General features: G+C 40.4%; 1 protein-coding gene across 1 annotated transcript; it reads right to left on the minus strand.

Moving 5' to 3' along the window:
• Positions 1 to 248: 248 nt before the first annotated feature.
• NIPSNAP3A (nipsnap homolog 3A) lies at positions 249 to 21,086 on the minus strand. Its single transcript, XM_075280341.1, has 6 exons — positions 20,828 to 21,086; positions 14,535 to 14,742; positions 5,691 to 5,849; positions 3,073 to 3,222; positions 1,693 to 1,779; positions 249 to 491 (listed from the first exon to the last, which is right to left on the minus strand). Exons 1-6 carry the CDS (start codon positions 20,909 to 20,911, stop codon positions 415 to 417), a joined length of 765 nt encoding a protein of 254 aa, XP_075136442.1. The 5' UTR covers positions 20,912 to 21,086; the 3' UTR covers positions 249 to 414.
• Between the last annotated feature and the right edge of the window lie 241 nt (positions 21,087 to 21,327).

The following is a 21,327-nucleotide window of genomic DNA, read 5'->3' on the forward strand; positions in this document are numbered from 1 at the left end:
ACAGACTTCTTCCAACACAATACTTCCTTGGGTTCATGTTAGCACTAGTGAAAAGCTAGCAAACCCAGTATAGTTGTCAATGCAACCAGTCATGTGAAATGTACATCCATTACAATTATTATATGCGTACAGTCAAGGAAACCAATTCCTGGAAATCCACAATTTCTGCTTACGCCTTGTTAAAGTCTTATTAACCCTGACCGTAAAATATTACAGAATCTTTTTCAAACAGAAATGCTTTCACACAGTTATCTTGTAAAGAATTGCAAACATTATGCAAAAAGTTTATTTCAAATTTACACAATGTATAATCTGTCCTCATAGCTCAAAATGGTAACAGACTCAAATGTGTCTATATGGTAAGAGTCCATTAATGGCAGTCTGCTCCAATGTGTCCATGAAGAATGGCGGGAATTACTTCAGTGGGGAGAATGGAGCTGGAACCATAAGTACGTTCCTCTGAGAGACGAGAAAGCTCACACTTTCTCTCACTGAAAAAGAAGGCAGAATAAGTGTTTCAGCATATGTGGCGTTAAACCCTTCAAGAGCATTGGCACTACAGTATTCAGAGGCGGACTGGGTGAAGACGACTGAGGCACAATATGTTACAGTGGCATTAGTATTTGCAAGCTAAAGCCACTGTCACTGTAACCCCCCCCCATCCATGATACACACCCTGCACTGTTAAATGCTGAGCTACTTGAACCATGTAAGATATAAAGTTTGTCTGTTAAAAATGCTATCGTGTCCAGAGTGATTTTTTTCTTATGTAGAATAGAAAAGTCCAAAGCAGCACAATATAGACCTTATCGAGGTCAAGGGTGCAAAATCCAAAAGAGGGGGGAGAGGCTACTTCCACCACCTTTTGAAAAAGAAAAAATGGCAGAACTTCAAATGCTTAAGCGTAAAAGTGAATCTTTAATCCAAGGCATTGGATTAAAGATTCACTTTTAAGCGTGAACATTTGGAGTGCTGCCATTTTTCCTCTTTTTTAATTTTTTTTATGTAGAAATAAAGGTGAAAAAAATATAACTGAATAAATCTGCGAAAAATTTTGAGATTTTAAGGAAATAGGTCACCAGAAAATGACCTATTTTTAGTCAAGGTTTATGTAACATGTTTTTTTAAGCAATTTTGTTGAGGATTTTAAACATTTTCCCCATGTTATCTATACTTTAAAATAATTCCTAAAAATCCTACAGTTCTGACTCGGGCCGCTAAACCAATGAATAAGCTGAGAGACATCTTTGCAGAAGTGACCTCACTTATCAGCACACTGATGATCACAGCTATTATGTATATGGAGATAAGACACAGAATCTACCAGTCACAATAAGTACTATCACAGCTTATCTACTCACAGAGGGGGAACGTTATGTATACAGGGACCACTACCCTGTAACATGGAAAATAGGAACCACCAACAAAAAGTCCTATAATATATGTTTAATATAAAAATGTGGCTTAAACATTAGGTTATTTCCTGGTGAACCTTTCCCTTTATGGGCTTACAGTCTTACATACACAATATTACTGCTGTTTATACATTCTTTAAGTCTGGTATTAAAAGAAGATTTTTTCCTTTTATTGGGACTTAACTTACTGAGTACATATGACATTTACAAAATGTGAATAGCCAATTTAGCCAAAACATAGAAATCTACACATTAATCACAAAAAGGTATTTATTACCTGCTGCCACTACCCGGGCATCCTCATGAGCCAAATGTCTTCCTGCAGCACGACTGTCTGCATTCTCATTCCACCACAAGACATGAACTGGGTAGACAGAAAATACACTTGTTAACTCACATATACATATCACATATATCGTATAAAGCTTTCTGCCAGCAGAGAGCTCACTTTCTATGTGCATTTGAGAAGAATATAAGGATGAGGTTCCAAAAACCAAAGCAAACTCTACAACAAAAAAGCTGTGTTTCCGCAATGTAGGGCCTCAGCCTAAACAAGGAAAGTGACAGCTGCTGTGACGACTGGAGACAGGGTGACCACTCCATACTGGAGAAAAGGGAAAGAGTTGCTGAAAAAAACTGAAAGAGGATCTATCAAGTACAAAATGCTAAATCTCATACAGAATTTGATTCTTGTTATGCCCCGGAACAAGTTGGTGTCTTTTTAAAATCCAACCACCCACTGAAAAGATAAGGCCCTGCTAGGTAATAGCTCAGGTTCCCCAAGTGGGCAGTCACCTTTTGCTTTTCTCGGAGAAGATATTAGAGCTAGTTCACATAAAACCTTCCCTACCTTTAGAATGGGTGGGCAGATTTAAAATATAAAAACATAACATTGTTCAGGGGAACAGCAAAAATAAAAAGATGTATGTTATTAAAGGGATTCTACCACTAAAACACTTTTTTTTCTAGTTACCACATCGGAATAGCCTTTAAAAAGGCTATTCGTCTCTTACCTGTGGAAGTGATCTCCGCCGCGCCGTTCGTTCAAAATACCGGTTTGTACCGGTATGCTAATTAGTTCTCTCGCAGCGATGGGGGCGTCCCCATCGCAGGAGCAGCGATGGGGGCGTCCCCATTGCAGCTCCTGCGATGGGGACGCCCCCATTGCAGCTCCTGCGATGGGGACGCCCCCATCGCTGCGAGAGAACTAATTAGCATACCGGTACAAACCGGTATTTTGAACGAACGGAGATCGAACGCGGCGGAGATCACTTCCACAGGTAAGAGACGAATAGCCTTTTTAAAGGCTATTCCGACGTGGTAACTAGAAAAAAAAGTGTTTTAGTGGTAGAATCCCTTTAAAGTAAAGGGAGGATAGAAATGTAGAAGCGGGCACTGAATACTGGGTAAAGGGAAGGATAAGGGGTGTAGCCATAGGGGAGCAAAGGTTTCTATCACAGATGGGCTCTAAAGCCTCATGGTGTCAACCACATAAGGCAATAGTAGTGTTTGTTCTGTGTGCGATGAGATCACTGATGTGTAGATCTTTTCACTTTAATCACATTAAAAAAAACAAAAAAAAACAGCCTTGAGCAGAGTATCATTTAGGAAGATATTCTTTATTATTCTTTAGGGAATGTATCTTTTAATGCATTACCTTGGTTAAGTAATCCATATTCAGTGTTAAAAACACCAATAAGTTTTGTATAGCCAGTATTAACATGAGTAGAAATGGCAGCTCGAAACGCCTGACCCCAAACTGCTGGTCCTCCAGGTTTAAATTGAAAAGACACCAATTCATAGATCCCTAGTATAAAGAAAACACAGAATCATATTATACATTTCATGGCTTACATCTATTGTACCTCATAGCAGTATGTGAGCATGCTGAAATATCCATTGTCTATACGTTTGTGTTCAAAACTGTGCACAAGGAAACAACTAAGAACTGAAGCACCGCATCAAGTGATCTGCTAAAGGACCTTGTTATTGATTACGCTAGGTTCGCACTAGCGTTCGGGTTTCCATCCTTCGGGTTTGCTTGGGGACCTGAAAAACAGAAACCTATCTGCTTAAAAAGTATATAGACTATAATGGGGTAGGCTGTGTTTCCACTGAAAATGGTGGAGAGAAAAGTCCTACTTGCAGGACTTATCTCTGCCTATGTTAAGCGGAATGGGAGACAGAGTCATGTACAGAGACACAAAACGCTAGACTTACACATGTATACATAATACATAATATATATATATATGTACTTTCACCAAGTAGTGCTCTGCTAGGGTCATTTCAAAGCCTTCAGTTGGTGGTGGTTGTTTAGAGGGTTAAGATATGTAAATTAGGGGGGGTTCACACCAGCACCCGTCCTCTGTTATGCAGGTTTCCGTTTTCTGTCAGCAGAAGACGGAAACCAGCACTCAGTGTCTGCCGGTGAGCGTCTTCTGCTCTCCGCGGCGAAACTGATTTTTTTTTTTTTAATCGGACACAAAGTCCTGCATGTCCGACTTTGTGTCCAGTTAAAAAAAAAAAAAAAACACGGTTTCAAATGAATGGGTTTGAAAAGTAACTGCAAGTTTCCGTCTCCTGCCCAGTTTCTTGGGCAGGAAACGGAAACCTGCATAACGGAGATTGGGCGCTGGTGTGAACCCGCGCTTAGACACATTATTTGGATTACAGTATGTATAGAGGGGAAGGAATATTATATTCTTATGGAAAACCCTACTAAATTTGCATGCACAAAATGAGGTGCCATATTTCTTTAATTTTGCAAAGTACATTTTGTTGGCAGAAAGGGGTTTCTTGAGTGTGTACTTTAGTTGCAAATTTGATCTTTTGTGCACTTTTTTGCCTTTAAATTTCTGTGTTGGTGCAAAATTGCATTTGAAATACACAACACTGGTTATTTATGAAGATATGTGCAGGCAGGTATAGGCCTAAGTGATATGTGAACTTGAATTTATAGGATGTGTTGAATATAACCTTGTTTGACTTACACACTTGGCAACCAATATAAATTTTTATTGCATTTTTTAAAGTTAAAGGTTTTTTTTAAATGAACTTTAAACTTTTTTTTGTTTTTACATAAAATATATATATATATTTTTTCTCTCTCCCACAAGAGGACTGGAATCTAGGTTTGGGAGGTAAAGCAATACTTCTCTAATGTAGTACAACAAACATAGCATCCCTATGTACAATCGGGAAAAACAGCCTGGAGGCCACTGATTGACCTCCTGACTGCCAAGGCAACTCATTGGTCTGCACAATCTCATCAATCAATCTCATGCTTGCTACTGATCACTGCATCAGAGAGGTTAAGCTGCTGGAGTTGGGACATTTCCCTGCCAGCGGAAAGGAAGTGGAATTCTTTCTGAAATAACAGCAAGCATTATTGTAAACCTAAATCATTTTTTTTTTTTATATAGGATATGGTTAGAAAGATAATATTATACTCCTATATTACATTGGCAATTTAGCCAGGAGTTGGTAATATTGATTAATTATTAATATTTCTCCTTTTAGATCACTGTAATTAGGAGATATTAATATAGAATATACAGCGGGGGCCAAAAAAACGCACCACCAGTGGATTTTGCCAAATGTAAGTGATGCGTATAAATTGAGTCCCTGCAGATGATATGTCTACCTCCTACTACAAAATCAACTGAAAAATGTCACGTGACATGTACAAAATTGCCAAATACTCGTCATCCAGGAGAGAAGAAAATAGAAATGGAAAAAGACAAGAAATCATTTTCGCTACAATCAATACGTTTTGTGAAATGGTGCAGGTTTTTTTGGCCGCTACGGTAGATACAAATACTAACATTTATTAATATTTTTCCCTTTCATAGTGGTATGCGTACTACCCTATGGGATTCTGCAATATTCTAGGCATACAATGACACCCAATTGCCATAAGGATCTTTTCCTCTTTTTTTTGCCTCCTTATAGAATTTCAGAGTTATCCATCCCAGGCAGTTGGGGTAGAAATCCCGCTATGAGTGTCAGACAGGATACTTATGCCAATCACAAGTACATATTGTCATTGCCTGCGCAATTTACTTGACATATATATCCATCATAGGGCCCTAAATGACCGTTATTGATGACATATTTTTGGCATTGCGCACAAAAAGGGTCCAATTAAAAAGAAAGCTTGTTTTATGAACTGGACTGAGACACAGTACAGGATAAAGGACACTGTTTAGGAAAGTATTTAATCAAACAGTTTGGAAATCTTCAGCAAAATCATGAAAAATGCATGGCACTCACCAGGTTTTTCAGGTTTCTCAAGCTTACACCATGGTACCAAGTAAGCTACCTCATTGTCCTGTGTGTCCATCATGGGCAGTGCTTTAGACATGAAATTTCCCTGCCATAATTTGTCTTGAGCAATCTTGGCGCGTACTGCTATCCGATGTGCAAAGCTATCTGTGAAAGAAGTACTTATATTAGATTTCTATATCAGATTAAGTTAAAACAAGTAAGGCCGGGTTCACATCTTCCAACAGAAGACGGAAACTTGTCAGACAGTGTGAAACAGTTTTTTTTTTGTTTTTGTTTTTAACCAGAGACAAAGTCCTGCATGTCTGACTTGTGTCCGGTTAAAAAAAAAAAAAAAAAAAAAAAAAAAAAAAAACACGGTTTTGCCACAGAGAGCACAAAACGCTCACAGGTGCTCACGGCCGGACAGTTTCCAAACCCATTCAAATGAATGTGTTTGAAAACGGACTGCAGGTTTCCATCTCCTGTCCACTTTCAAGGGCAGGAAACGTAAACCTGCAAAACGGAGAACAGGCGCTGGTGTGAACCTGCCCTTATTAACTGAATTTCTATATACAGAAGTATACTGCACCAAAAATAGACAAAAAACCCAAAACAAAACACACAAACACGCATGCTCACAATAACCAGTACTTGGTTTACTAAAACACCCCTGACTGAACCACCAAGATCATCCCCCCCCCCACGATAAACTCTATATATGATAAATCATCAGCATCAGACTGTGGGGTTTATTGGGTGGCAGAACCCACCAATCAGCTGTTCGATGGGGCTGCAGAGTTTGGACAAGCACTGCGGCCTCTGCACTGCACACCAACATTCCTTTTACAACAACTGTACTTTGTAATACAGCTCAGTTCCATTTCTCTGGCAGCACCAGTTGGACTATGCCCAAATTATAGTAGGATTAAAAGAGGAATGGCATACAATTCAAGTGCTTGCAGACAGTAAGACGGACAGGTCACTGCTAGTAAGATCATTAAAGGTTCTCTTTAACAACACCTATAGATATAAAACAGCTGAAGTAGTGTTATACAACTAAGTAAATACTCATTTACAAAATGCTTTGTCCCTCCCACACATGACCGATGAGTCCAATCATGTGACATTACGACCTGTAACATCCCAGGGTCGTTTCCACTCAGGCCTCTGATTAAGAAAGCAGCTAAGGAAAGCGCCATGGGAAATCATAGCCGGTGAACATTTTCACCGCAAGAAAACATCAGAGCCACAAGAACGTGTTGTGTTGGGAGAAACTGAAGCATTGGGGACAGGAGAGTTTTGGGTTTTTTTCTCTCACCTTATCCTGGACCACCTCTTTAAAAAGTCTTATGGAAGGTTTTATCTATCAACATGCAACAAGCATCGTTTAACTGATAATAACTCTTAAATAGTGTTGAGCGAAGAGTATTCGAATCCTAGATTCCAATACCTCCGCTCCCATAGAATTGCATGGGAGCGGCCGATCGCGAAGGGGTTAAGCGCCAGTCAGCTTCAATGCATTCCTATGGGAGCGAGGTATTTGAAACTAGGATTCGAATACTTTTCGCTCAACACTACTCTTAAGCATGCTCGATCATGTCTGATGTAAACTGACTGAAAAAAAAAAAAAAAAATGTAATGATGATATAGGTAAGTGATTACAATATTACAGCTAAAGGATAGAAGTTTAGTAAGGAAAACTGTACAATTGAAAGGAGGCTCTAGTACCCTGCTGGTCTATCTTTAGCTGGGGATACAAAATGAGATACGGCTCGGTATGGAGATATCTGGCCACAGATATAGCTAAGCTGTTTTGTATATTAGTACTAGGGATGAATGTCATATGTAATGCCACCCCAGATTATCACACCAACAGCTCCATAGCAAAAGCAGAATTGAAGCACTTGCCACAAGACCTACCTAGGCCTATCAAGGCCTATTTTTTATTTATTTTTTGTCAATTATGTAGAAAGAATGGAAAGAACTTTCATAAACCAAGATAGAGGAAAGGTATTGGAATGTATTAAAATACACTGCTCAATAAAATAAAAGGAACACTACAATTTCACATCCTAGATATCAATGAATTAAATCTTCCAGTTTCGACTACAACTAAGGAAGTGTTTTCCGAAATGCGTCAGTCACAATGTGGTTCATTGCGTGAACTAATCAATGCATGATGCTTGTTATCATGAAGCTTGAATTTTAAATAATTTTTTCCATTAAAAGTTATTTTTTATCGAAGAAGGTGATGCTGGATCTTTTACGCTTCAATTTCTCTGTACTACACATGCGCCAATTGTGTTACAGTACAACTAGAAACAGCTTGGCTAAAGACTTTTTGGCTGTGGTCCCGTCGCTTCCGGGTGTACTGTGATACAATGCTTTTCAAAGTATTTATATACAAAGGCAAGAAATTAGATTTTACCCAGTCCCATCATCATTTAGGTTCGCTACTTGAAAGACACATTATGAGCTTCAGCTTCAAGGAGAATAGTTTTGTAGAAACCAACTACAAAATTATAGGATCCACCCTGATCTTAGCTTGAATTTGGAATTATATTTTTTTATTAAACCGATTATATGCAATAGGTTGTAATTCACAACACAACCACTGTGTGACCACAGTATCAGGTTATCATGTGATGCATATATTTGTACAGCAATAAAGGGCAAACCTGTGCCTGTTTTGTTTTTTAATGTGTGTGCAAAAAATGCAAGCAGAACCAATCATGCAGATGTTCTCATTTCGGCCACAGATATACAATGTCCATCTCCTTGACTACAGTGCAATTCGCAATTTTAATCTCAACTTTTATTTTGCTTAGGCAGGGTTCACACTACCGTTGAATTCCGTTATGAAGGTGTCCGTTAAAAAAAAAACAAAGAAAAAAAGGACACCTATTATAACAGATAATTGATGTAAGGGGGCGTTCACACTACCGTCGGTTTTTCTGTCCGCTTGAGAAGTCGGACATCTTTACATGCGGACAGGGAAGGAAGGGCACGGAGTGCAAAAGAACGCACCCGATGCCCATTTAAATAAATGACAGGTGTCACGGACACAGCTAGTGTCCGCTCCTAATGTCCGTGCCAGATTTTGAGCGGACACTACCCGTCGGACACCGACAGTAGTGTGAACGCCCCCTAAATGATGTTGTGTCCGTTTTTTTTAACTGATCCATTTAGTCACTTAGCATCAGTTACTGTCAGTTGGTGTCTGTTTTTTTATACTGTCTTATTTTTTGTTTTGTTTCCAGTTTGAGCATGCACAGAAAAAAAGACAAAATAACGGACAGTAACTGATGACTATCAGTTACTGTCCAGTTTAAGTGTGTTGCCAATAGACTTCAATGTTAAAAAATAACGGACACTTGCTGTCCATCAAGAATCCGTCTTTTCAAATGAATACAAAAGTCCTGCATGTAGGATTTTTTGTCCACTGGAAAAAAAACAAACAGACTTCTGACAGATTGGGTGTAAACAGACACTAACAGACACAAGATAAAATCCCATTGAAATGAATGGAAATTTTAATGGATTACTGATGGTTCAGCTCGTGTCTGTTGCTAAAATCTTGTAACGGACAATAGCTACTGACACTGCTGATGGTCACCAACGGAAACAGAGAAAATAAAAATTGATCAGTGAGTTGGAACAGGGAGAAGTTGTCAAATATATTTCATGTAGTCTTCCTTGTCTTATCACCCATCTGCTGACTACAGTGAACATATTGTTGATCATAGTTTGCAGCAGGCAGGAGAAAGCCTGCGTGGAATATATTGGAGTTCATGGAAGAAATAGTCCAAGTAGTAGAAGCCAAGCTGCAGTGCTCCGGCACCAACAACATAGACTGGAAAAGGCTGCAGGTCCACTCCTATTACTTAAATAGAAGCCGACTGTTTCTGCTTTCCATCCAGCCTGCTGGATGTAAACTGCATTTGGGGTAAGAAACCCCTTTCTGCTATAAATTTGCACATTTGTTTTTGAGTGTGTGTGAAATAATAACTACTTACAACAATTTCACAGTTGCGTAAAATGTACGTTCCCATGAGATCATATGTTAACCTGACTAACTCACAGCTGGGTTCCCAATGCAACAGCAGGGTCACCGATAATACAGACTGCAGCCATCTAAGGCTTTTGCTAGAAAGTATGACACTACAATCAGGACACCCAAGGCTTCCATGTTACTACAACAAAGAGAGTCTCAAACGTTGCTCATCAATTTTGTTCTTAAGGTTAATATACTGTTGGATTATACAAGTGATGCAGTGCCCAAGTGATACGGTACCTTGACTTAGAGAGGCTAGGGGGTGGGGGTGTAAATGGGGTTATCCCATTCTAGACACTTATCTCCCTTTTTCCTCCACGTGAATGAAGGTGCCAGTACACTTGTGCGACTGGTACTTCATTCACTGCTATAGGGTTGCCTGATTCCGCAGTCTCTGGCAACCCCGTAGAAGTGAATGGAGAACCAGTCACACATGCAAGAATATAAAGATAGCTGTCAACCACTATATTCTTAAGTCCAAATACAAAGATTAAGTCCATAAATTCACCATGTCAAATTCCACTGAACACTTTCACACAACCTGTTCAGCTTCTCTTGCCGTATAGCATGCTCTCCACAGGTATTACGAATTCAAGGTGACAGGTTTCTTTCAAGGCTTTTCTTGGTTCAAGAGACAACCTGTTCAAGTAATGATGATGTCTGACAATTTTAGTATATCTTAGATCCCTTAACACATGACAGTCCTTATTCTTACTAAGGCTTGTAGAAAACCTCTGCCAGATAAGGATCCTGCTGTGACATACTAGTTAAACTGGCTGCACTTGAACCTATGACTAGCTTTAATAGATGTAAGAAATAGAAACAAAAGTTCTTTTATATAGCTCGAAATTCCTGCACAGCTGAACGACAAGAATAAAACGCCAGCTGCCTAAAACTTGGCCCAGACAAAACTGAAGTTCTCTTGGTTGGAGGTCAGTTCTTCACAGCAAAAAGGCAACTTGCACAACCACCACCTCTATCCCTAGAAAACACAAGTATTCAGTGCTCAGAACACAAGCAATCTGAATAAATTATTAATCAAATCCATTTAAAGGGATTCTATCATTAAAATCAAATTTTTTGTAGATCACACGTAGGAATAGCCTTAAGAAAGGCTATTCTTCTCCTACCTTTAGATGTCTTCTCTGTGCTGCCGTTCCATAAAAATCCCGTTTTCCGTCGGTATGCAAATGAGCACTGGGGGCATCCCCAATGCTGCGAGAGAACTCTTCAGCGCCACCTCCATATTCTTCAGGAATGGTCTCTTCATGCGTCTTCTTCCAGCGCTGCGGGGGGTCAAGCTTCTAGGCCTCGGGCAGAGGCGACTGCGCATGCTCACAGGCCACAAGAAAATGGCTGTTTACTGTGCAATGGGTCTTTTTTTTTTTTTTTTTGCACGCGGGCATGCAAATTCGGCTCTGCCTTAGGCCTAGAAGTTTGACCGGAAGAAGACGCGTGAAGAGACTGTTCCTGAAGAAGATGGAGGTGGTGCTGGAGAGTTCTCTCGCAGCATTAGGGACCCCCTCAGTGCTGCAAGAGAACTCATTTTCATACCGACAAAAAACGGTTTTTCTACCGAACGGCAGCGTAGAGAAGACATCTAAAGGTAGGAGAAGTATAGCCTTTCTTAAGGCTATTCCTACGTGTGATCTACAAAGAAAATGGATTTTAATGGTATAATCCCTTTAAGGAATTTCACAAAACTGGAAAATCCGAGTAACACGTGTCAAGACTTGGCTTGTGCTTTGTCCGACCAGTGGCGCTTATATAGCCATAGAAAACTAATGAGAAGACGAGGGCTTGAAGTCTCCTCTAGAATATACCAGAGTTTGAATGGAATGGTGCCAATACTGGATTGGCGCAGCAAACACAATTAGGTAGTACTGTGTGCAGTCAGGGACTGTCAAGACTTCTCTACTTAGACCTTACTATAGTGCAATTGGCGATTCTGGGAGGTTTTGAGGCCTAGATGAATTTAGAGAAAGTCCTCTGGAGTGAGGATAAGAGCTCTTTAGGGATCGCTTGGAATAGGTAAAGGAACATACTGCTCAGTTCTCCAGCGAACTACACAAAAATGGCCATCTGACATGCGTAGTACCTTATTATATGCTCCATTCATAAAATAAGGGAGCAGGTTTTGCTGTGAATACTTTTGTCATCTAAGTCTTATTGGGTTGTGAAATTATTGACATTTAGTTTTATGCTGCTTGCAACGGAATATTGGATGAAAGCCCATCATGTCCAAGGTATTTTCAATAACATTGCTGATTCACTATCTCGCTTACAGTTAGGGAAATTTCAGGAGTTGGCTCCAGAGGCGGAAGCTGTCGGAATTCCCTGTCCAATACATCTATGGGACATTATCTGGGATTGATAAAGAGATTACGAAAAGGATCGCTAGCAGAAAGAACATGGGCCGATTATTCAGCTGCATGGAAGGATTTGCTTCAATTTTGCAATACGCGTCAAACTGATTATGTGAAGGCTGGTCCTGAAATATGTTACATTTTTGTTTGTGATTTAATTGACAAGAATCCATCTTATTCTTCAATTAAAATTTTAGCGGGTATTTCATTTTTTCTAAAATTAGCTTCTTGTTATTCTGTGTTATGATTTGTGCCATATGACTTTAGTATAGGGGCACAGCACTCCGAGGAAATCATATTTGATTTTTTTTTACATTTAGGGAGCCTTCACACGGAGTATATGCTCCACTCATTCTGAAAGTAAAAGTCGTTCAGAATGAGCACGTAAAAACCAGCTCCCATTGATTTCTATGGGTGTCGGCATACGTGTGCTCCCCTTTGAAAAACAATGGGAGGCTTTTTTCTCTATTGCTTTCAATGTGATACGCGCATAATAGGGAAAAAAGCCTCCCATTGATTTCAATGGGGAGCGCTTGTATGCCGGAACCCATTCAATGGGAGCTGGTTTTTACGCGCTCATTCTGAACGACTTTTACGTTCAGAATAAGCGGAACGTATACTCTGTGTGAAGGCTCCCTAAATCGACACACCAAACAAAAAAAAGGTTGCCAACCCCTGGTCTAGAAGATTCTGTGGGAGCTACTTATTCCCATTATAAGTAAGGGATTAAGGGATTAAGTAGCTCCCTTTTTGATTAGCTGTCAAGTCAGTATGTTTTCAATGGACTATGCTGGCGGGTTTTTTGAATGAACATAGTAGTGTGTTCATTTGTGTGTCTGTGTTAGAAGTGCGGTTCTCCTTTAAGTCCGCCTATTATAAGGAGCAGAGCAAAAGGTTCTTTTAGCCTGTTAGAGGTTATGAAAAGCTTAATAAAGTTTAAAAAGTTTCAAAGTTTGAAATAAAGTTAGCAATCAGTAAAAAATGTTAATGTATAATGATGTAATGTATTGTGAAGTTGTTTTAACATGTTTTAAATGCTTTTTGTGGTATTTAAATTGTATTTATTTTTGTGGTGATATGGGTGTGCCCCACGGCTGGTATATATGTCGGCTGGTGACAACTGAATTTTGGGAAGCCTGATGAAGTGCATTTAGCACGAAACGGTCGTCGCTTCATTTCTTCTACATTCCATCTACCCTACCCCCGTCTGTATATGCTGTTCAAGTGCCTATTTTTATGGAAGATTATTAAAGTTTGGTGAATTTTACTACTGGCTGGTGAGTGCCCTGATTTTTTTCTATTTTTTTTGCACTATATTGGACTATTTGTTTAACAGTGAGCACCACCTGAATGCCAGATCATCTAGTTTGAGATCCAGTGATTTGGTGTATGTTCACACTCACAGAACGGTGCCGCTGCTTTTGAACTTTTTTGCATTTTTAAAGTAGTGTTATGTATTGTTTATATATTATGGGGTATCCTAATTTGGGGTCTGTGCCACCATGTTCACATGCAGAATTAGGTGATTTAGATGCCCTGCTTAGGACCCTCCCCAGCTCCCATCTATGACCCATGACAGGGAGTTGTCGCAGGTGTGGCTGACTCAGTGACAATGGCTGATCGCTTTGGGTTAGCGAAGCAAGATTTGTGCTGTTTACCTTTTAAGAAGGAAGCTTATGCAGGTTATGTACAAAACCTACATAAAACAACAGTTTAAAATGAACCTGAAGGACAACAAGCAGTCAAAATACATTAAATGGGCCACATCATTGGAAAAAGTCCTTTTTAACTAATCACATACTTCCATAGCCTTTAGAAAGGCTATTTCACACCTACCTTTTGTATGTAAATTGCCTCCGTATATTTTTAATAAGTCCGTTTTTATTCATATGCTAATTAGCCTCTCCGTGCACCCCGTAAGTCTCTTCGGGCACTGTCTTCTGTATATACAGCACAGGCTGCTGCTGACTCCTCCTCCCTGCTCTCATACACAGCACACAGCATAGAGAGGAGAGCTGGCTGACAACGTCCTGTACACAGAGGAGGCTAATTAGTAGAGATGAGCAAATAGTATTCGAAACTCAAGTTTCGCATACCTCGTTCCCATAGGAATGAATAGAAGCAGCCGAACACCAAGGGGTTAAGCGCTGGCCGCTTCCATTCATTCCTATGGAGCGAGGTATTCGAAACTAGAGTTTCGAATACTATTTGCTCATCTCTACTAATTAGCATATGAATAAAAACTGACTTATTCAAACACTACTAAGGCAATTCCCATACAAAAGGTATGTGTGGAATAGCCTTTCTAAACGCTATGCAAGAATGTGATTAGTTAAAAATTACTTTTGCCAATGATAATGCCCCTTTAAGCTCTAAATTTACAAACCTTCTATAAATCTATAGGTTTTTGATAAAGTAGTTGGTACTTACCATATTTCCATATGTGGAAAACCTTATTCATTCCACCCAATTCAAACGACCAGAAGCCAACCAACTCTGAATGTGCAGTACGCAGATGAAGATTCTCATTTGCAAGCTGCATAAATGAGCTCATCATTGAAGGCTTGATAGCATAAGTGCGGAGTTCATATAAAGTAGTGTCATGTTGGCGGGGGCCTGTAGCAAATGTAGCTTTTGCCTAACGAAGAACAAGATATAATATTTGTTAAGAGCTCAAAGAAATCTTCAGGACACTTCCCAAGACAAGCCTAAAGTTTCTAACAAATATGTTGTAACTTGAATAATGGGATGTTTCATATCAATAATATCATCATATGGAATAAAGACTAGAATAAAACTTGACATTTATTGATAATATTTAAATAATGGAGCTCCATGTGAACAAGACACAAACAGACACAAAAGAAAAGGGGTATCAAGACCATGTGTATGTCTGCTAAGGGTATTGATGCAATAACAAATATTGAATAAGACTCAGGGAATTAGGGAAGAAGATCTGGAAGACTTCCAGATACAGATACATCTGTCTACGACAGAAGTATCCTAACTCAGTGGATACTGTCGAATGGGTATTTGGGCTCATTGTAGCACAATTTTCAATTATTCCTTGTAGCGGGGCCACACGGTGGCTCAGTGGTTAGCACTGCAACCTTGCAGTGCTGGGGTCCTGGTGTTCAAATCCCACCAAGGGCAAAAAAACATCTGCAAGGAGTTTGTATGTTCTCCCCGTGTTTGCATGGGTTTGCTCCCACACTCTAAAGACATACTGATAGGGAAAATAAATAAAAAGTCTAGGCCACACCTCTGCGGCAGCTGTGACATGGCGGTCCATATTGGTCATGCCCACTTATGTCACTCATGGGGCGGCGCTGAATGATGAAGTGTTGGTGCCGCCTAGACACTCCTATTGAGTCAGACCGCTTTGACAGGATGTCGGACTTGTCACATGTAGGAAGGATACTCGATCACAGTAAGTATAATTAGAATAGTCAAATGTTATTTAGTCCCACAACACTGCACAGTACGTAGTACAGGCCTCAAGTCTGAAATCCCTACTGTTCTTCCTCAAGTTGACCAATGAGGCGCACATTATAAAGCCTGCTAATACTGTGAAAAGGGAAGGGTGGCAGAGGGGAAGAGGTCATGTTCTCTGATAACCTTCAGTCAGAACTTCAAGGATACCTGTACCTGACCTCAGTTAAAGAACACTGAAGTCACTGGCACAGATTCATGAAGGTAAATAGGACATAGGTCAGATGTTACTACACAACTGCTCTTACACACTTTATGAGGCAGCAAGACCCTGAAACCACTTGTATTACAGAAACAGTATTTAGTGGAAATTCTGTAACATGTACCGTATATTCTCGAGTATAAGCCGACCTGAATATAAGCCGAAGATCTAATTTTACCACAAAAACCTGGGAAAACTTATCGACTCGAGTATAAGCCGAGGGGGGGGGGGGATGCAGCAGATACTGGAAAATTTCAAAAATTAAAATGGTCGTAGTTTTTGGGTGCAGTAGTTGCTGAGTGCTGGGGAAGGAGAGAGGGTGTTTTGGTTGTCTGTCTGCCCCTTCCCCCACTTGGAATTCAGTCTGGCTGAATATAGGGTATCTGCAGTGCTCCTATTAACCCCTTCCCGACGGAACAGGAGCACTGCAGATACCCTATATTCAGTAGACCGGGCACTTTCAGACACAGGGATACCTAATGTGTATGTGTTTCACAGTCATTCTCTACTTTTATATGTATTCTAGGGAAAGGAGTGATTTAGAACTTATTTAATTTTTATTATATTTTAATAAAGTTTCTTTTTTTTTTTTCCACTATTTTATGGGAGATTCTATACATTACTATTTCAGCTGGTCATAGACCCCCCCCCCTCCAAAAAAAAAATGGTTTATTTTTTTATTGCTTGACTCCAGTATAGGCCAAGGGGGGCTTTTTCAGCACAAAAACTGGTCTGAAAAACTCGGCTTATACAATAAGTTGTGGGGGTAACCCTATATTTCCTACCCTTATGGAAAATTGTGTGCATACTCCTTTACTACTTCTTTATGTAATGTACTGTACATTGTATGATTTTGTATAACTAATAGCTACAATCTAAAGAACAAGGCCGAAATGTAGCCACAATGAAACAAGACTTTGGACTAAGAGCTGTCTCGTTGTTAAAAATTACTAGCAGACAATAACAGGCCTACTGAGAAACTGGTTAATACAATTCTACGTATGAGAGTTGGTGGGCAAAGAGAGAGAGTAAACAAATCACCAAGTGTGTTATTGAAAGACAAATTCAAGTATAGGGCTAGTTCACACAGGGACATGGAGGAGGATTTTGACAGCGGAATCCACATCATAATCCTCCTTCATACAAGTCTATGTAGACTGCTAGCTTTTTTTTCTGCTAGCAGTTTTTTCTGCTAGCAGAGAAAAGTAAGTGACATGACCTTTCTTCAGGCGTTTTCTGCCTGAAGAAAGCAATAGAAGTGAATGGGAGGCGAAAAAAAACGTGACGCTTTTTTTTACAGCCCATTCACTTTACAGGAGGGGAAAACAGCCTGGCTTTTTTTTTTTTTTTTTTTGCTGTTTTTACAAAAAAAGCTCCAAAAAAAGCTTGGCAAGGTCCCAAAAAAGCTTCCTAATTAGGAATCTTTTTTTTCCGGTGCCAAAATAAGCTTATTTTATTTGGCACTGGAAAAAAAGCTTCCTAATTAGGAAGCTTTTTCTGGACCTTGAGAAGCTTTTTTTTTTTTGTAAAAACAGCTTTAAAAAAAGCCAGGCTGTTTTCCCCTCCTGTAAAGTGAATGGGCTGAAAAAACCACGTCACTTTTTTTGCAAAAAAAAAAAAAAGTCGCTTATTTTTGCAAAAGAACGTGCAGAAAAAACGCGCGGTTTTCGCCTCCCATTCACTTCTATTGCTTTCTTCAGGCGGAAAACGCCTGAAGAAAGGTCATGTCGCTTCTTTTTCTCTGCTAGCAGAAAAAAAAAAAAGCTAGCAGTCTACATTGTATGGAGGAGGATTATGACGTGGATTCCGCTGTCAAAATCCTCCTCCAAGTCCCCGTGTGAACTAGCCCTAAGCAAGTTATCCCTCCTCCTGCGTGTAGATAAAACTGTTGCAGAATGTTCTGAAAGTCAGGATACTTTGTGTAAAGTTACTGCTGACAAATTAATGTAGTGTCCCACTGGGAGCACTACAAAATAAATAAATAAATATATATATGTTTATTCATACTCTGTAAAATGTGTTTCTCCTGCAACTTGTACATAGTTTGTAAATAGGATAGATTTTTTTTCCCTTGAATAGGATGTGCCACCTTTAGCCTGGGGCACAGATACACAACAACCCAAGCAGATCTGGAACAAGGAGGAGATCAGGGGTTTCTCTAGTCCTTTGGAGAGTAAGAAAGTACATAGAGACTAAGTGGCCGGGAGATCAACCAGCCACTCCAGACTGCACGTAATCGTTCCACAGGAGTATATGTATGCCAACCTAGTATATGAGGATTCTGCCTCAGCACAGAACAGATTGGCACTCTATTAAAGGGGTTTTCTGGGCAGAAGGTCTTAGCTAAGCTATCCTGCCCATTACTAGCCCTTCTCACCCTCCTCCAGTCTCCCTAGCTAAGCTATCCTTCCCACTACAAGCAGAGAGGAAGAGGGGAGGAGCCGTTGCTGGGAGAACTGGTGACGTTTTGTTTCGGAAGCAGTGAAACGGACCATCACCGGATTATCAGAAAGTGTAATTGCACTTTTTTTTTTTTTTTTTTTTTTTTTTTAAATTGAAATAAATTAGAAGTTAAGTGGAGGGAAGGTGTTTAGGGGTTAATTCTTATTTTATTCTGGACAACCCCTTTAACCGATAACCTCAAGAGGGTATTGGCTAAAACTTTGTAGAATTTCTTTGATAGAACCTCCGTTCATTTCCTCCCTCATCTCTGTCTACCGCCCAACCCGTGCTCTCTGTTCACTCAATGACCTAACACTTACACTATTATCAGAACCTCCCACGCTCGTATACAAGACTTCTCCCGAGTTGCACCACTTCTCTGGAATGCTCTATCCCGGACAATCAGATTAACTCCCAATTTCTACAGTTTCAAGCGCAAACTAAAGACACATCTTTTCAGACAGGCCTATCACAATTTCTAATGTAAACCTTTCCGATCTGTAATTAGAAACCCTAAAACAAACCCTCCTCTGTTCCAGCTCCCACACTTCCCCACATGATATGATGCTGTTTCAGGCTAACTTTATATGTCCAGGCACCATTCAGATGTTAAAGGACACGACTGGTGAAGGCTCATACAGCTTTATGTTTGTGTAATGACAGTCACCTCTATTACAAAATTGTCTGACCTCTGTATAAGCAATGTTACCTCCAATGCCACCCCCGCTACCTCTTGTGTCACCTCCTCTATCTCATAGATTGTAAGCTCCTGCGAGCAAGGCCCTCAGTCCCAATGTGTGAAGTGACTATTTCTTTGAAATGGATCTTTTTTTTTGGCACTATATAAATAAAATGTATTATTATGTTATTGTCAATTATAAAACATAAGATAAGATGACTACTTTACTAACACTTTATTTTTACATAATCATCTCACTCTGACAATGCATTCTATACTCAGCATTTACTGACACTATGTTAAAGGGGCTCTATCAGCAAAATCATGCTAATAGAGCCCCACATATGCGTGTATAGCCTTTAAAAAGGCTATTCAGGCACCGCTAAAGTTATATTTAAACTACCCCCCCCCCGTTTGAAAATAATAACCTAAAAAAGAATGTGATTTACTTACGGATCGTGCACCCTGGGCGGGCATTCAGGGTGTGTCTTCTTCATCCCCGCCTCTTCTTCCTCCGATGTCCTCCGGTCCCGTCCTCCTCCGGCGTTCGCGAGCGGACACTGATATTAAAAAATAGCCTGGGCGCATGCACAGTAGCATGCGGCTTCTACTACGGCTACTGCGCAGGCGCCCAGGCTTCTTTTTTTTTATCAACGTCCATTCGCGAGCGCCGGAGGAAGACGGGACCGGAGGACATCGGAGGAAGAAGAGGCGGGGATGAAGATGAAGACACACCCTGAATGCCCGCCCAGCGTGCATGTTCGGTAAGTAGATCACATTCTTTTTTAGGTTTTTATTTTAAAAAGGGGTGGGGGGGTAGTTTAATATAACATTTATGGTGCCTGAATAGCCTTTTTAAAGGCTATGCACGCATATGTGGGGCTCTATCAGCATGATTTTGCTGATAGAGCCCCTTTAAAGAAGCACTCCCATAAAAAAAAATTTTATTCTCTGACCAGTTAGAAAGATCCAAGATGTAACTTGTAGTGAAGGTAATCTTACCTGGGGCTGTATTTCTGGTCCTGTTGGATCCTCAGCTGACACAGAACCTCAGTTAAGAACTAAAAGGGTCACTAAAGGGGCTTTATACGGTGTGGGTGCAAACCAGGGTGTGACTTGGAACACATACATTTGCAGATTTTAGTCCTCTGATAGCTGGGAGGTATAATGAATGTGAGTCTCATAGGCAAACTAGACACTAGCAGCATCAGGGTCCAGTTACACAGAGGAATTTGATGCAGATTCTGACTCGAAACTCTTCGCGTCAGAATCCGTGCGCAAAAATAAACCTCCCAATGACTTCAATGGGTTCCATTTTACGCGCGGAACACATTGAAGTCAATGGGGGGAAAAAAGCCTCCCATTGATTTCAATGGGTTCCGCGTGGAAAACGAAACCCATTGAAGTCAATAGGAGTCTTTTTTTCAGCGCTGATCCTGACGATGGATTCCGCGCCAGAATCAGCGCCAATTCCCTCAGTGTGAAAAGCTGGAAAACCCCTTCAATCCCTTATAAGTAATTATACTGGCAAAATGCACCACATGATATACAATATGGGGGAAAGGGAGGCAGGGAAGGAGTGAGTGGCACATTCCATGCCCATGCCACAACCCCAAATGGGCAGGGCTATACCATACAGGGCCACTATATAACAATTTTCACTCGCTGCATGTGGACTCTAACGTTACATAGGTCACTTCACCCACCAGCTGTCCTAGGAAAGTGCAGTAGAGCATTTTGGCCTCTGGATATGGTTGTGCCCTGTATAGCCCTATTCTGCACTTATGTTCCTGTCACTAAGGAAGACCTGAGCATATATGCAGCCCTGAACTCTTGGATTATGAAGTCACCAGAGCTATACGGATTATCTACATAATGCACCAATAATGTCAGTGCATATGACCTCACCTGTATACTTCTCGTGACGTTACTCCGTGCACAGGCAGGAGGAAGTTTCCCTTTTAAGAACAAGGTCCGCAGTGAGCACATCATCTTATCCGCACGTCCAGCAGCTTCCTGATCCCCTGAGGACACAGACAAGTAGAAGACGCTTATGTTATTGATTAGCAGACCGTAGTGACACCACGTGACAAGGTCACTGACTACAGCGAGCGCTACAACAAATAGACGTGCAGAACTGCCTGCTCTCCGTAAGCCTCTAGCCTGGGTAGACCACACCCCCGGCCTGTACCACCGCAGCGAAGATATAGGGAGTGAAGACTATACCAAACGCTCCACCACAAAACAGTACTAACCATTGCTAGTCCAGACTGTGTGCCACAAATACAATGAGCACAATATATCTCTTAAAAATAGATTTGCAAATAAAGGGATATTCCAGTCTTAATTCGTTTTAAGAAGAGGAAATCATACAAAATATTGATATACATAGCTCTCTTGCATCAGTG

This window comes from Leptodactylus fuscus, chromosome 1 (assembly GCF_031893055.1).
Source record: "Leptodactylus fuscus isolate aLepFus1 chromosome 1, aLepFus1.hap2, whole genome shotgun sequence".
In the NCBI taxonomy this organism is placed as follows: domain Eukaryota; kingdom Metazoa; phylum Chordata; class Amphibia; order Anura; family Leptodactylidae; genus Leptodactylus; species Leptodactylus fuscus.

Bases quoted from the DNA above. Each gene is read 5' to 3' on its own strand.
- NIPSNAP3A (XM_075280341.1), bottom strand. From the start codon at position 20,911: ATGATGTGCTCACTGCGGACCTTGTTCTTAAAAGGGAAACTTCCTCCT. The intron at 3,223-5,690 runs GTGAGTGCCATG...TCTTTATACTAG, and splicing joins TGAGAAACCTGAAAAACCTG to GGATCTATGAATTGGTGTCT. The intron at 492-1,692 runs GTAATAAATACC...CTTCTTTTTCAG, and splicing joins TGCCCGGGTAGTGGCAGCAG to TGAGAGAAAGTGTGAGCTTT.